The 13,641-nt window shown below is 50.6% G+C and overlaps 1 protein-coding gene across 1 annotated transcript in view; it reads left to right on the top strand.

Annotated features, from left to right (window-relative positions):
- LOC108799075 (olfactory receptor 51L1-like) overlaps positions 1–2,249 on the top strand; it is a 3,878-nt gene extending 1,629 nt beyond the window's left edge. Inside the window, exon 2 of the mRNA XM_018570893.1 lies at positions 1,302–2,249. Coding sequence (XP_018426395.1) covers positions 1,302–2,249 — 948 coding nt within the window. The remainder of the gene's footprint in view (positions 1–1,301) is intronic.
- Positions 2,250–13,641: the final 11,392 nt, after the last annotated feature.

The following is a 13,641-nucleotide window of genomic DNA, read 5'->3' as shown; positions in this document are numbered from 1 at the left end:
CCATACTATACCCCATACTATACCCCCATACCCCATACTATACCACCATACTATATCCCCATACCCCATACTATACCCCCATACCCCATACTATACCCCATACTATACCCCTATATCCCATACTATACCTCCATACTGTACCCACATACTATATCCACATACCCCATACTATATCCTAACACTATACCCCCATACTATACCCCCATACTATATCCTAACACTATACCTCCATACTATATCCTCATACTATATCCCCATACCCCATACTATATCCTAACACTATACCCCCATACTATACCCCCATACCACATACTATACCTCCATACTATATCCTCATACTATATCCCCATTCACCATACTATATCCTAACACTATACCCCCATACTATACCCCATACTACCTCCATACTATACCCCATACTATACCCCCATACCTCATACTATACCCATATACTATATCCCCATATCCCATACTATACCCCCATACTATACCCCATACTATACCCCCATACTATATCTCTATACTATATCCCCATACCTCATACTATACCCCATACTATATCCACATACTATACCCCATACTATACCCCCATACTATATCCCCATACTATATCCCCATACTATATCCTCATACCCCATACTATACCTCCATACTATATCCCTATACCCCATTCTATACCCCATACTCTACCCCCATACTATATCCCCATACCCCATACTATACCCCCATACTATATCCCCATACCCCGTACTATACCCCATACTATACCCCCATACCATATCCCCATACCCCATACTATACCCCATACTATACCCCCATACTATATCCCCATACTATACCCCATACTATACCCCCATACTATATCGTCCATACAACATACTATACCCCATACTATATCCCCATACTATGTCCCCATACCCCATACTATATGCCATACTATATCCTCATACCCCATACTATACCCCATACTATATCCTCATACCCCATACTATACCCCATACTATATCCTCATACCCCATACTATACCCCATACTATATCCTCATACCCCATACTGTACCATATCATAAACTCTGTATATTGAAATGTAGTAATCAAAGGAAATTAGGACAAATAGACACACAATCGTTTCTAGGATAATACATGCCGCAGATCAGTAAAACAGTGACTACACGGGGGATTTTTTTTCTGGTTAGATGAGAGCTCTGGTTAATTGAATACCGGATAACTGAGAGTTTACTGTATAATTGTATATTTTTGCAGTTCCTAATTATATTTTATTGTTTTTACTGACCTATTGTAGGACCTGGCTGGAATACAAATGCAGAATTCGACGCACTCTCCTCCACTGGTGTTTCGCCTGACGTTCGGCACAATTTCTGATATTAATTATGTCTACGGGGTGATATCACTGGTTGGCTTTCTGATGATCATTTTATCTAACTTCACAGTAGTATCCACAGTATATTTAAACCAGAGTTTGCACCAGCCCATGTATGTTTTTATATCTGCCCTCTGTACCAATGGTCTTTATGGAAGCACCTCCCTTTTCCCCAGCTTGATTGTAAACCTGTTTCATAAGACTCAAATCATTTCCTATGCAGCCTGTATCATGCAAATTTTCTGTATCTATTCCTATGTGTCATGTGAGATGAGCATACTAACGGCCATGGCCTATGACCGCTATGTGTGTATATGCAATCCGTTGAGGTACGCCACCATTATGACCCTAACTAAGGCATTCAAGATCATTATTGGTGTGTTGCTTTACTCTTTTATCATAATCCTTGTGCATATTATACTGACAATGCGACTTCCTCTTTGTGACAATGTCATCCTGAAAATCATCTGCGATAACTGGTCATTGGTACGACTCTCCTGCATCGATACAACACTGAACAATGTCTACGGTCTGTTTTTTATTGTAACCATATTAGGGGTGATGCCGTTGCTGGTTGCTTTATCTTACGTTCAAATTTTGAAGGTTTGTACAAAGTCAAAGGACAATCAATCCAAAGCACTGCAGGCCTGCTCCCTCCAACTGATAAGTCTTGCCATTTTTGTTATTGACTGTCTCTTTGAGGTTTTACTCTATCGCCTGGGGCCGACCCAAGTACCCTATGGGCTTAGAGTAGCAATGTCAATACAGAGCCTGGTGGTGCCACCATTTGTAAATCCACTCCTTTATGGAATAAAGATGAAAGCAATAAAGGTGAAGATACTGCAGTTTTTTACTTTGAAGAAAACATAAATTCACGAGGCGGCCCAACGAAGTACTGATGGGGGGGTCATAATAATCTGGCCACTCAGTGTATATATACATTTTAAAAGAACCAGGCATAAATGATGCTATCAATTTTAGTTGTTTTTTATAATTAGAGTCCCATCTCCTGTATTTGTCTTTTGGTAAGCCTATATCCTGTCTATGGCATACGGATCAGATAGTATTGTCCTCTGTTGCTTCCAGCTCAAAGCTCTCTAGTGACAAGCAGTTACAGTACTCCAAGCCCTAGTAATGTGGCCCTTAAGTATGGTTTTTATACAGTAACATGGGCAGGATGGCAACTATCGGCGTGTATCAGGAAGTACCCCTGGAGGGATGAAATGCTTCAGAAAGGGGCAGTCTCAAGCAAGGCTTCAGTGTGCAATGTTTGTCCTTAATAAAGCTGTATGCAAAGACCTCATTGTCATTGGAGTGTGGCTGGCTTCTCTTTATGGCTCTGCAGAGCGTGGTCGGGCTCTTCTCAGCTGGCACTCAGGTATTCAGACCCTGGGCACAGCTATGAGCATGAGTGGTGACATTTGTTTGGACACATAGGGGGTTATTCACAAAAGCATACATCTCAACTCTCCCGGATGTTCGGGGAGTCTCCCGCTATTAGATTGTGGCTCCTGGACACCCGGGAGAGAATACTGTATATTTTATTTTTTTGTTCTTTTGCTAAGGCGTTACATTTCCAGGGGCCCACAGATTACACCTGTTGCTGGCTAATATGGCCTTTGTTTGCAGCACAACACTGAATTCCTGTGCAGTAAAGTGTTGTGCATCAAAGACCCACATGCTTATTTCCCCTATTGCCATAACTGCCAATAGATTTAGGCAATCCCCTTTATTGAAATGTCAGGTAGGCCTAAAGGGAGAGGCAGAGGTTCTGCATGTGGAAGTAGTAGGGATGAACAGGTTCTGCAGGACAAAGTGGTGGTTGGCCATGTCATCTAGAGGCACGGCACATCTGACTGTGGCCATGCTATACAGCCAAAACACACAAAGGAAGTAGAACACCCTTTTTTTCCTTCTCCTACTCTTCTGCCAATCCTGCTATAACCCCACAAATTGGCAATGAGGGGTGAGTGGAATTTTTTCATCACACGACCACTGTATTGCTGCAGGAGGATGATATCGGTCATGTGCAAGTCTCCCTCCTTCCAGATATTTTTTTTATAAATTCTTTATTTAAAGAGGTATTTTTCGTTTACAAAACAGGGATGTCCAAATATGCATTACATACACGCTGACAACAAGTCAATCTATACATCAAGTATGGACAGATGGGGGAGATAGCAGTGGACAGAAACAACTATGCAGCAAGGGTTAAAGCATGTGTCGAGAACCTAACCCAGATATTGCCATTGGGTGTGGATATGTGAGACAACTACAGTCGGTCTCCGTAGTAGGTGGGGGTCCTAAGCAGTTACCCGTATAGGAACGTGGGGCCCGAGCCCTTCTATGGGGGCGGGGTCACGACACCAAAGCAGGGGCCCGCAACGGGGTTTAGCTAGGGGTAAGGAGGAGAGGTAAATAGGGGGGTGAGATAGAGAATGTATGAAGAAAGTCTAGAGGGGGTACAATGGGAGGGGTTGCACATGGTAGGGTAGATGGATGGGGAGGGGGGTGGGACCAGAAGAGGGTTCGGGCAGACGAGTTATGTCTCAGGTCCTTGGCGTAAGGCTTCATATGCCGGAGAGTGGGGGAACTCAGTCCAGTAGAACCAGGTCCTGCCGAATTTGTCGGAGGTATTGTGAAGTGAGCTGGTAAGGTCTTCCATGAGGTATAGATCATGGATCCTGTCAAGCCATTGCGATACGGTGGGCGGGTCTTTGGCTTTCCATCGTGCTGGGATACACGCTCGGGCAGCGTTAACCAGATGACGCACGACGGATCGTTTGTAAGTCTTGGTCGGGACGTCATTATGATGCAGGAGGAAGAAGGCCGCGTCTCGAGGCACTGGGAGATCAGTGAACTTTTGGGTAGTGATACACACTTGGTCCCAGAAAGCTTTGAGTGATGGGCATGACCAGAAAATGTGGAGAATGTCCGCTGGGGTGTCACCACAGCGCCAACAAACATCCGGGGTCTGGGGATACATGGAATGTAGCGAATGAGGTGTCCTGTACCACCTGGTTACCAATTTGTATCCCGTCTCCTGGTACCTATTGCTGATGGACAATTGGTAAGACAGCGCTAGTAGTTTTGTGCGCTCTCCCGGAGTGAACTGGATCCCCAGATCCTCCTCCCACCTTGTGAGGAACCACAGACCGTCGGGGGTGCAGTTGGCGAGCAGTAATTTGTAGCAGAAGGACAGGGCGTGGCGTGATGGGCCTTCTCGGGTACATTCCAACTCATAAGGGGACATTGGTCTGGAGAGTCGAGCAGGGGAGGGAAGGGATTTTAAGAAATGGAGAAGTTGCATGTTACGCCACGGATCCAGGGGTGGAGAGTTGGGGTCGGAGGCCGAGGTAAATGATGCGGGGCACGAGGTGCCGCGTAGAAAATGTAGGGCTCTGGGTCTGTTAGCGGCTCCGAGCCGGAGGAGATATTTGTCTTTTATCCCCGGGGGGAAGGCCAGATTTCCTAAGACCGGAATCAAAGGGGATGGTGCAGGAGACAGGGAGTATTGAGAGAAGGCGTAGGCATGATGGTGGGGTGGGAGCAGATGGTCGGGGGGAAGGGGGGTGAGCACCAGGGTAGGCCTGATAATGGTACCGGAGAGAAGGATTGCTCCAGGCCGGTCCAAAGCTTTGAAGGTAAATGTCGGCACCAATCCAGTACTCGTGTCAGGTGGACAGCGATGTAGTAAAGATGTACATCCGGTAGAGCCATCCCTCCAGAGTCCTTAGGCAGGCGTAGAAGGTTGTATTTAAGTCTGGAAGGTTTGCCCGCCCAAACAAAGCTAGTGAATAAAGACCTGAGAGACCTAAAGAAGGCAGAGGGTAGCTTAATGGGCAAAGCTTGAAGAGGGTACAGGAGTCTTGGGAGGATGGACTGCTTCAAAATGTTGCAGCGTCCCATCCATGAAAAGGTCCCAGTGGCCCATTGCTTAAGGTCAGAGCTGATGGCTGATAGCAGGGGGGGAAGTTGAGGTAGTAGGCTTGAGAGGGGTTTTTGGGGAGCAGAATGCCTAGATACTTCAGAGATGAGGGAGACCACTTGAAGGGAAAATTGTCGAGTACCCTCCGGAGGCGGGGACCAGCGAGGGAGAGATGCATGGCTATGAATGTGTGGGAGTTAACGAGAAAGTTTGAGAGCGTGCCATATCGGTCAATTTCTGCCAAGAGCACCGGGAGAGAGATGTCAGGTGAGGTGAGAAAGAACAAAAGGTCGTCCGCAAAAGCTGCCACCTTGTGCTAGACGGGCCCTATGCGTACACCTTGTATGTTTGGGTTAAAGCGGACAGTACGGAGGAAGGGTTCTAAGGAAAGGACGAAGAGAAGGGGGGAGAGAGGGCATCCTTGGCGGGTACCATTGGCTATGGAAAATGGGGGGGATAGCACTCCGTTCACTCGGGCCCTGGCGGAGGGGCAGGAGTAAAGGGCATGTATCCAGGTCAGCATGTGGGTACCCAGGCCCACTGCCTTCAGTGTGGCTGAGAGGAAGCCCCAGTCGACCCTGTCGAATGCCTTCTCCGCGTCGGTGGATAGTAGGACGCAGGGGGAGGCAGACGACAGGGCAGAGTGGATGACCCCCAAGGCTCGGGTGGTATTGTCCCTAGCCTCCCTCGCTGGCACAAACCCCACCTGATCCAGGTGAATCCCCCTAGTAGGGGGGATAAGCGAAAATAGAGGATCTTGGCGAATAATTTAGCGTCCACATTGAGCAGGGATATGGGTCTGTAGCTTGGGCATAGGGCGGGGTCCTTTCCTTCTTTGGGTATTTCCACACTCCAAAACCAGGTAGGTGGTTAAGTATGGCATAGAAAGCAGTGTTCCCCATAGGGCCCGGGCTCGGTGGGACGGGTTAAGGTACTAGCTGAGAGTCCCCCATACCCCAACATTTCAACAGGACAATGCTATGGCAGGGGTCCAGTCTTCACATAACCGAGGGGGAATGGCATAAAACATACAATACTGTGATGGCACAGGAGGTCCCGAGTAGATAACCTGGACGGGAGGGAGTAAAGACAGGAACCGAGTCAACCCTGCGTTGGACATGGTGTAGCCTTTCCTGAGGATCTGCTGGCATGGGGAGAACTCCAGTCGTCTAGCCGTGTTTCCCTTCACAACGGAGATCTGCGTGGAGTCCAATGTGGCGGGGGTCAAAGAAGAGTTGGCCGCAGGTTCCAGATCACGGGAGACAGGGATTGGAAGGGGGGGTGGAGCAGGGCCCAAGGGCGACCGGTACTCGAGTGTAGTGGGGCAGGTGGATAAGGCAAATGCGGTATCTCGGCAGGGCAGAACGTGCAAGGGGAAAATTGTCGTAGCAATTGGGAGCGCTGGCACGGCAGGCAGTCCCGGTAGTTACGGCTAAGGGTGTGGGGTCAGCCAAGGGGAGCGTGCCGTTACCCGGCTGGGCCCGTTGTGGAAGTCCACCATGGAGGGGGGATAAGCGGAGTGCTCCCATACCTGTCGGCAACCGTTGTTTCAAGGCTTGTTGGCAGTCGGCGCGGGATGGTCTAGGTCTGCTTCGGGAGGAACTTCGGCGCCGTCTTCGTTGAGGCATGAGTCGAGGTTCGGAGTCCAGATTGGGGGACAGCCAGTCGGGCACATCCACAGGAACGGCATCCAGGAAGGAGAACATGTCTGCCAATTGGAGTGAATGGCGAAGGTTGAAGGTCCGGTTGTTCCTGTGGACATTGAGGCAAAACGTGTAGCTCCAGGTGTATAGGGCTCCGGCTCTGCGGATCACCGCGAAAAGCGGCTGGAGGATCCTTCGCATGTGGAGGGTACGGCGGGACAGATCCGGCAGGATGGAAATTTCTGCGCCGTCAAAGGCAAGCTGGCCTTTCTGCCAGGCCCGGCGCATAATGGTTTCCTTTTCCGCGAAAAAGTGGACGCGGCATAGGACGTCTCTGGGCCTCTCATCCCCGTCCATCCTGGGACTCCCCACGCGGTGCACGCGATCTATCTCCAACGGGATCGTGTTGAGGATGGCTGTCACCGTGAGGCGTAAGCCATTCGGGGTCGTGGCCTCCGGGAGCCCCTGGAGCTTGACGTTGTTGTGTTGGGAACTATTTTCGAGGTCGTCATGCGCAAGTAGGAGTTCCGTTAGGCGGCGGGCATAGGAGGCCGAGCCCGATTCCAGGCCAGAGTGGTAGACGAGGTTCTGCTATGGGGCTAGAGCATCGAGGCGGAGTGGATCTCAGCTGGGGCAAATGGTCTCCGGGTTCCGTAGCTTCCGGCGAGGCCGAGGTCTCCCGAGGCTTGGGAGGTGAAGTAGGCCTCAGGGCCGTGTCTAGTATCCCGGGGGCCATCGGGCCTTTAATAGAACTGCGGGTGGAGGAGGCTGGCGTGGAGAGGAAGCGCTGTAGGGATGTCTGAGGGCGCTTGTCTTCGTTAGAGCGTAGTTTGGTCTTCTGCGACATCAAAAAAGAGGGTTTGGGATGCCGTGATCAGCTGAAAAGTATCAAGTGGTAGCAGAGCTCAGGCAATGTGCTTCTTCACTCCGCCATAGCCAGGCCACGCCCCCCTCCTTCCAGATATTGATGATAAGCTAGATACCACTAGGACCATGGAGGGAGGAGACATCAAGCAGGAAGCAGCAAGAGGCAGTGATGTTCCAGCAGTTGGAACTACTGGTGATGAGGAGAGGGGGGAATGATAAGGTGGCAGACCATCTGTGGGTGCCACCAATTAGAGAGAAGGAAATTCCTGAGGAAGAGACAGAACAGCATCAAGGGAGGATTTGTCAAGAGGCAAAAGCAGAGGAATGAAGGTAACAAATGTCCTAATCCATCTGGCAGCACTGCCCCACCAGAGCATGTTAGGGTGTGGCGGCTTCACAGAGGGAATCACGTGTATTAGTCTTATAACCAAGGTAATGTTTATTGCCGAAGAGGCGGTAACAAAGAAGGATATGTACAACAGTAGTGCAATCGGTTTTCCTTCAGGCATATATATCACAGATACCCTATACAGTCACATTCGTTATCAACGGTGATTTGATGAAGTAGCACTGTAGACACTTCCCACTTACTGGCACAAGTATGGACCCCGAGCAGACAATGCGTATCTGCAGAGGCTGGTAATTACAACACGTTACCCGGCAACAGCGGTATTCGTTCAGCGAAGGGATATACGAGTCTGATACACTTTTCCTGCACTCACAGCGGCGATACCGATTCGGCCTCAGGCAACTGAGAGTCTTTCAGCCGACTTGGATTCCCGATGCAGGACTCCGGAGGAACCCTGATCTATCCCTAACAGGCTGGAACACTATCCCTGAATACTCCTAACTTTCCCTCAGAGGCTGGGTATCTGTCCCTGTCTACGTTCACACGTGTTCTGCCCAAAACGTGGATGGGCTTTCCTTATCTATAAAAACCAACCCAAAATGGCCGACCAAATCTCCCGAAATTTTCGTGTCCTAGCAGGACACCAGACTTCTCCAAAATGGCGCTGGAGACAACTATAGAGGCCAAATAGTTCTGAACATATTTCTACATAAACATTGCAATTCGCTGAAAAGTGAGTATATACAATTGCTAACCCACTTCATCTTACAGCCAGCTAGGCTGTCCTGCACTGACACTGTCTACATTTCCCCCCCAGTTAAGAAGTGCAATCCGGTGGCGGATCAGGGGGGGGCAACGGGTCAATTGCACCCCCTGAGATTAGTGCCGCTCCTGTGACTTGACAGCTGTATGTACCGGCGGCTGTGCGGGGATCTTCTGAATGAAACAGGTCATTGACAGCTGCCTGTCATTGGCAATGACTGATAGCCAGGCGGAGGCGGAGCCGATACACGTCTCTGCAGGAACTCTCTCCTGTGACCGCTCCCCTCCACTGGTCGCCAAGGATTTGCTGTATAATGATTATACAGCAATGCTGAATGCCACCAGCCAGGGGCGGACTGACCATCAGGGGACCCGTCACCCCGTCCCCGCTAAATGAACCTCCCGGCCGCAGGTGCAGTAGCTCCCTCCTCCGTCTCTCTGCCGCTAAAGATGTGGCTTTCTAATCGCACAGCCGCTGGCTCCACAAGGGCAGCCCTCTAACATGCCTGATTAAAGGGCCGCATCTGCCTGATCCAGCCAGCCCGGATCGCCTCCGTATGCGAGCGGCTGCGCATTTGGAGAGCCGCATCTGTAGCGGTGCAGGTGGCAGAGAGACGGCGGAGTGGGCCACAGCACCTGCGGCCAGGGGCTTCATTTAGTGGGGGGGGGGGTTTGGTGACGGGCCCTCAGGCATCTGCTGCAGGCAAACTGGCTGGTGCGGCCACAGGTGAGCCTCCACTACCAACCAGGCCCTGGGAGCCCCCACTGACCACCAGGGTAAGGTGACCAGTTTTTTTAAGGGCTCATTCACACTGGAATCGGCCGGCACATACAGCTCCGTGCTGCGTACACGGCTGTATCGGGCAGCTCCCGGGAAGGACAGGTGCTGCGTGTGATTAGTACACAGCCCCTGTTCTTCTCTATAGGACTACATGGCCGTAAGCCGCCCTACGGTAACCCGTCCTGCACATCGGTGCGGGTGAGCGTACTCGTAGACGTGCAGGGCGGGTGAGCGTAGGGGGGCGTACTGGCCGTTTAATGGCAGTGCCCCTCCCGAGAATAGACTCTGGATCCGCCCCTGGTGCAATCCCTTGCATTCACCTAGGGAAAAGTAATTGACACAGTGCAATAATATAACAAACAGAAAACAAGCAACACATAACAGTTCAAGTCACGTAATCAGAATACTTGACAGGTTTGAGTCCCCTGGTAGTACGCTTGGGTAAGCGAGGCTCCGGGTCTTTCAAATGTCCATCTCCATCAGAGGCAACAAGGCACTGTTCCTCCTCCACAACAGGATCGGTAGGTGCTACTTCATCCATAAGAGGCTCATCCTCATCAGGAGTGGGAGAAACTTGCAGATAAGTCCCATTCAGTAGCAGCAGCTGGGTTCTCTGTAGCTCCTTCAGCTGGGGATAAGTTCTCTACCGCCGGCAGAGGGGGTAGGCACCAGGCTGCCGAATCACTGTTGAGGATCTCCTGGCTGTCGTCCCGTCTAGCAGATGGAGGGAAGACAGGAACGGGATTGCCCATTAGCAAATCGGCACTGAACACACAGGGACGAAGAAGATTACGGTGCAGCCTTTTGTGAGACCCATGTGGCTCCTCTGAAACCAGATCATACACAGGCCGCCCAGGAAGGTTGCTGCTTGACCCGATATGGACGGGGGTTCCCACTTGGGCTCCAGCTTGCTGCCCCTCAGGTGTTTGGGATTTCTCACCAAGACTCTGTCTCCAGGTGTAAGTGGCAACAATTGAACTGCACTCTGCTCTGCTAAGTCCTGATGTTTCTCCAGCACTATCTGTTTGGCTTGATCCAGGCGGTGCCAGTGATCTTGGACCCACTCATCAGGGGTCCTGGACGTGATAGGCTCTGGAGTTTCCAAAAGTAGATCCACGGGTAAACGGCCACAACATCAAAAAATGGGGAGTATAACCCGTGGTTCTATGTACAGTCTGATTGTAAGCCCAAACAACATCCCCTACATACTGTGGCCAACGTTCCCGGTGATCTTGCTCTAATGTGCGAATCAGTCCCAACAATGTGCGATTAAAGCGTTACCATCCCCAAGGAAATGGGGCCTGTGAAGGGGTAGTATGAGACTTCCGAATACCACTAAGGCGGCACAGTTCAGAAAACACATTAGACTCAAAGTTCGGCCACTGGTCAGACAGAATCCTCTTAGAGCACCCGTAGGGTTGGACCACATGGGTCCAGAATAGTTTAGCTATGGTGACGGCAGTCTGATCTTTGGTGGGTACTACGATGGCGAACTTAGAAAAGTGGTCCACAAACACCAAGGCATAGCGATACCCTGAGGAGGTGTCAGCCACTGTCAGAAAGTCCATGGTTAGTAATTCAAAGGGTTCTCCTGTGCTCACCACCGAGGGAGTAGTTTTCTCTGTTTTCCCTTTGTGTATAGCACAACTCTGACACCCGACATGCCTTCTGCACCCACTTAGACAATTCCGGACAAAGATGTACTTACGAATGAAGGCCTCCGTCCGTTCGGCACAGAAGTGTCCTCCAATACGATGGAAGACTTGACAAACCTCTAAGGCCTCGGATTGAGGGATAATCAGTTAATGAATAGCTTGCGGCTCCCCTGGAATCCGGGTCTTTCGGTACAAGAGTCCATTATTACTGTTTTAGAAGCTGACACAACGTCGACGAGAGCCCCCTCCGCTCCCTAGAATCTGGTTTCCGATTCCTGTCCCAATACCTCATGAGCTGATCAATGTCAGGGTCTTTCCACTGATGTTGCCGCCACTCTTGTGGAATATGAATCTCTGGCCCTCTTGGTGGAACTTGATTACTTTGCAGAGCTGTTGAGGCCAATTGCTCTTGCAGGTTGATCCCGGAGGGAATAACCTCATCCTCTTCAAGCTGTTGATCTAGCACAGGGGTGCCCAGAATTTTGTGTGTTAAGATCTACTTTTCAAATGACGAGCTACATGAGATCTACCAACGAAAAAAAAAACCTCCCTCGCTCTCTCTCTCCTGGCTGTCTCTCTTTGCTCGCCCTCCCTTCCTGGCTGTCTCTCTTTGCTCGCCCTCCCTTCCTGGCTGTCTCTCTTTGCTCGCCCTCCCTTCCTGGCTGTCTCTCTTTGCTCGCCCTCCCTTCCTGGCTGTCTCTCTTTGCTCGCCCTCCCTTCCTGGCTGTCTCTCTTTGCTCGCCCTCCCTTCCTGGCTGTCTCTCCTCTCTCTCTCCTGGCTGTCTCTCCACTCTTTCTCCTGGCTGCCTCTCCTCTCTCTCTCCTGGCTGTCTCTCCTCTCTCTCTCCTGGCTGTCTCTCCTCGCTCTCTCATTCCTGGCTGTCTCTCCTCTCTCTCTCCTGGCTGTCTCTCCTTGCTCTCTCATTCCTGGCTGTCTCTCCTCTCTCTTTTCTGGCTGTCTCGCTTTACTCTCTCCCTTGGCTGTCTCTCTTCGCTCTCTCTCCCCTGGCTCACCTTGCTGTGTAATATTCTTTGATGTAATACATAGCACTTCAGCCACCAGTATCCAGCAGAAAGGTGTCGGGGAGCTTGGCTCAGCAGACTCAGGCTAATAGGTAATCATGTGTGCACAGCTAAATAAATATACCAAAATGGAATAAAGGGGCCGCCATTCCCCCCCTTTGGGGATTCTTCGACCCGGGGCAGGGGGTATGCATCCCGATGAGTACAGGCATTCAATCTGCGATAGTCCACACAAAAACGTAAGTTGCCATCCTTTTTCCGCACAAGAACTATGGGCACAGCCCAGGGACTACGACTCTCTCGAATCACCCCCCCCCCCTTGCAGCATACTGCGTAATAGGTCTTTGACCTCTTGACAAAGAGCAGGGGGTATATTACGATACCTTTCACGAATAGGAGCTGTGTCACCAGTGTGGATGTAATGATCCAAAGCATTAGTACAGCCGTAGTCTTCCGGGCCTTGAGAGAATGCAATCATATGTCTACAAACGAGTTACAGGAGCTTGTTTCGTTGCTCAGGGATCATCCCTTGCACCGGAAGTGCAAATTTGGCTAACAATTGCGAAAGATGGGCATATTCTGAGTCAGGTATTGCTGTTTGCAAAGAAGCACAGGCATCCTCTACTCCAGGGTAAGGATCAGTAATGCAGCTTTTGGGTACTGTATACAAATCTGCAATGGCTACGTCCGTGGGCACTTGGAAAGGGATGGACCACAAGTTAACCAGTTGTACCAACACTTGTCCCTGCTGGACAACCGACCGAGTCCTGGCTACTAACCATTCTCCTTTGGTTTCCAGATTACGTTGTGGCTCTACCATCACGGTGGCCCCTCTTACGTGTCTTCTAGCCACCACGGGAAGGGGGCACACCAGCTCACGACGTGGGGGTATAATGACCCGATGATGGGCCGGGAAGCGGATGACCCCAACTTTATCTGTATGCTTATGACTCTACGTGTGAATAGCCCGACAGGCGTTGATCAGATCCTGCAGCTGTGGCTCTGACTGCCCGGAGGTCTGAGTTGAAGCCTTCCGAAGAAGGTGGGTTAAGTCCAGTTCTTTCAAGGCGTTCATGCCCAACACCACTGGGATTTCAGGAAAGGAGGCATTCCGGGTCACCACAACCCCGACCCTTGGGAGGGTTTGTTCATAGACCTTCATGGACATCCAAGTGACCCCTACTACTGGAATAGTTAGGTTATTAGCAGCTTTCAGCCTCAACTAGGAGGGGTCAAGAGTTGGGGTGGGCCCAA

Source organism: Nanorana parkeri, unplaced genomic scaffold, assembly GCF_000935625.1.
Source record: "Nanorana parkeri isolate BGI_ZX_2015 unplaced genomic scaffold, ASM93562v1 scaffold1622, whole genome shotgun sequence".
Taxonomy (NCBI): domain Eukaryota; kingdom Metazoa; phylum Chordata; class Amphibia; order Anura; family Dicroglossidae; genus Nanorana; species Nanorana parkeri.
This window is presented reverse-complemented; position numbering and strand designations above follow the sequence as displayed.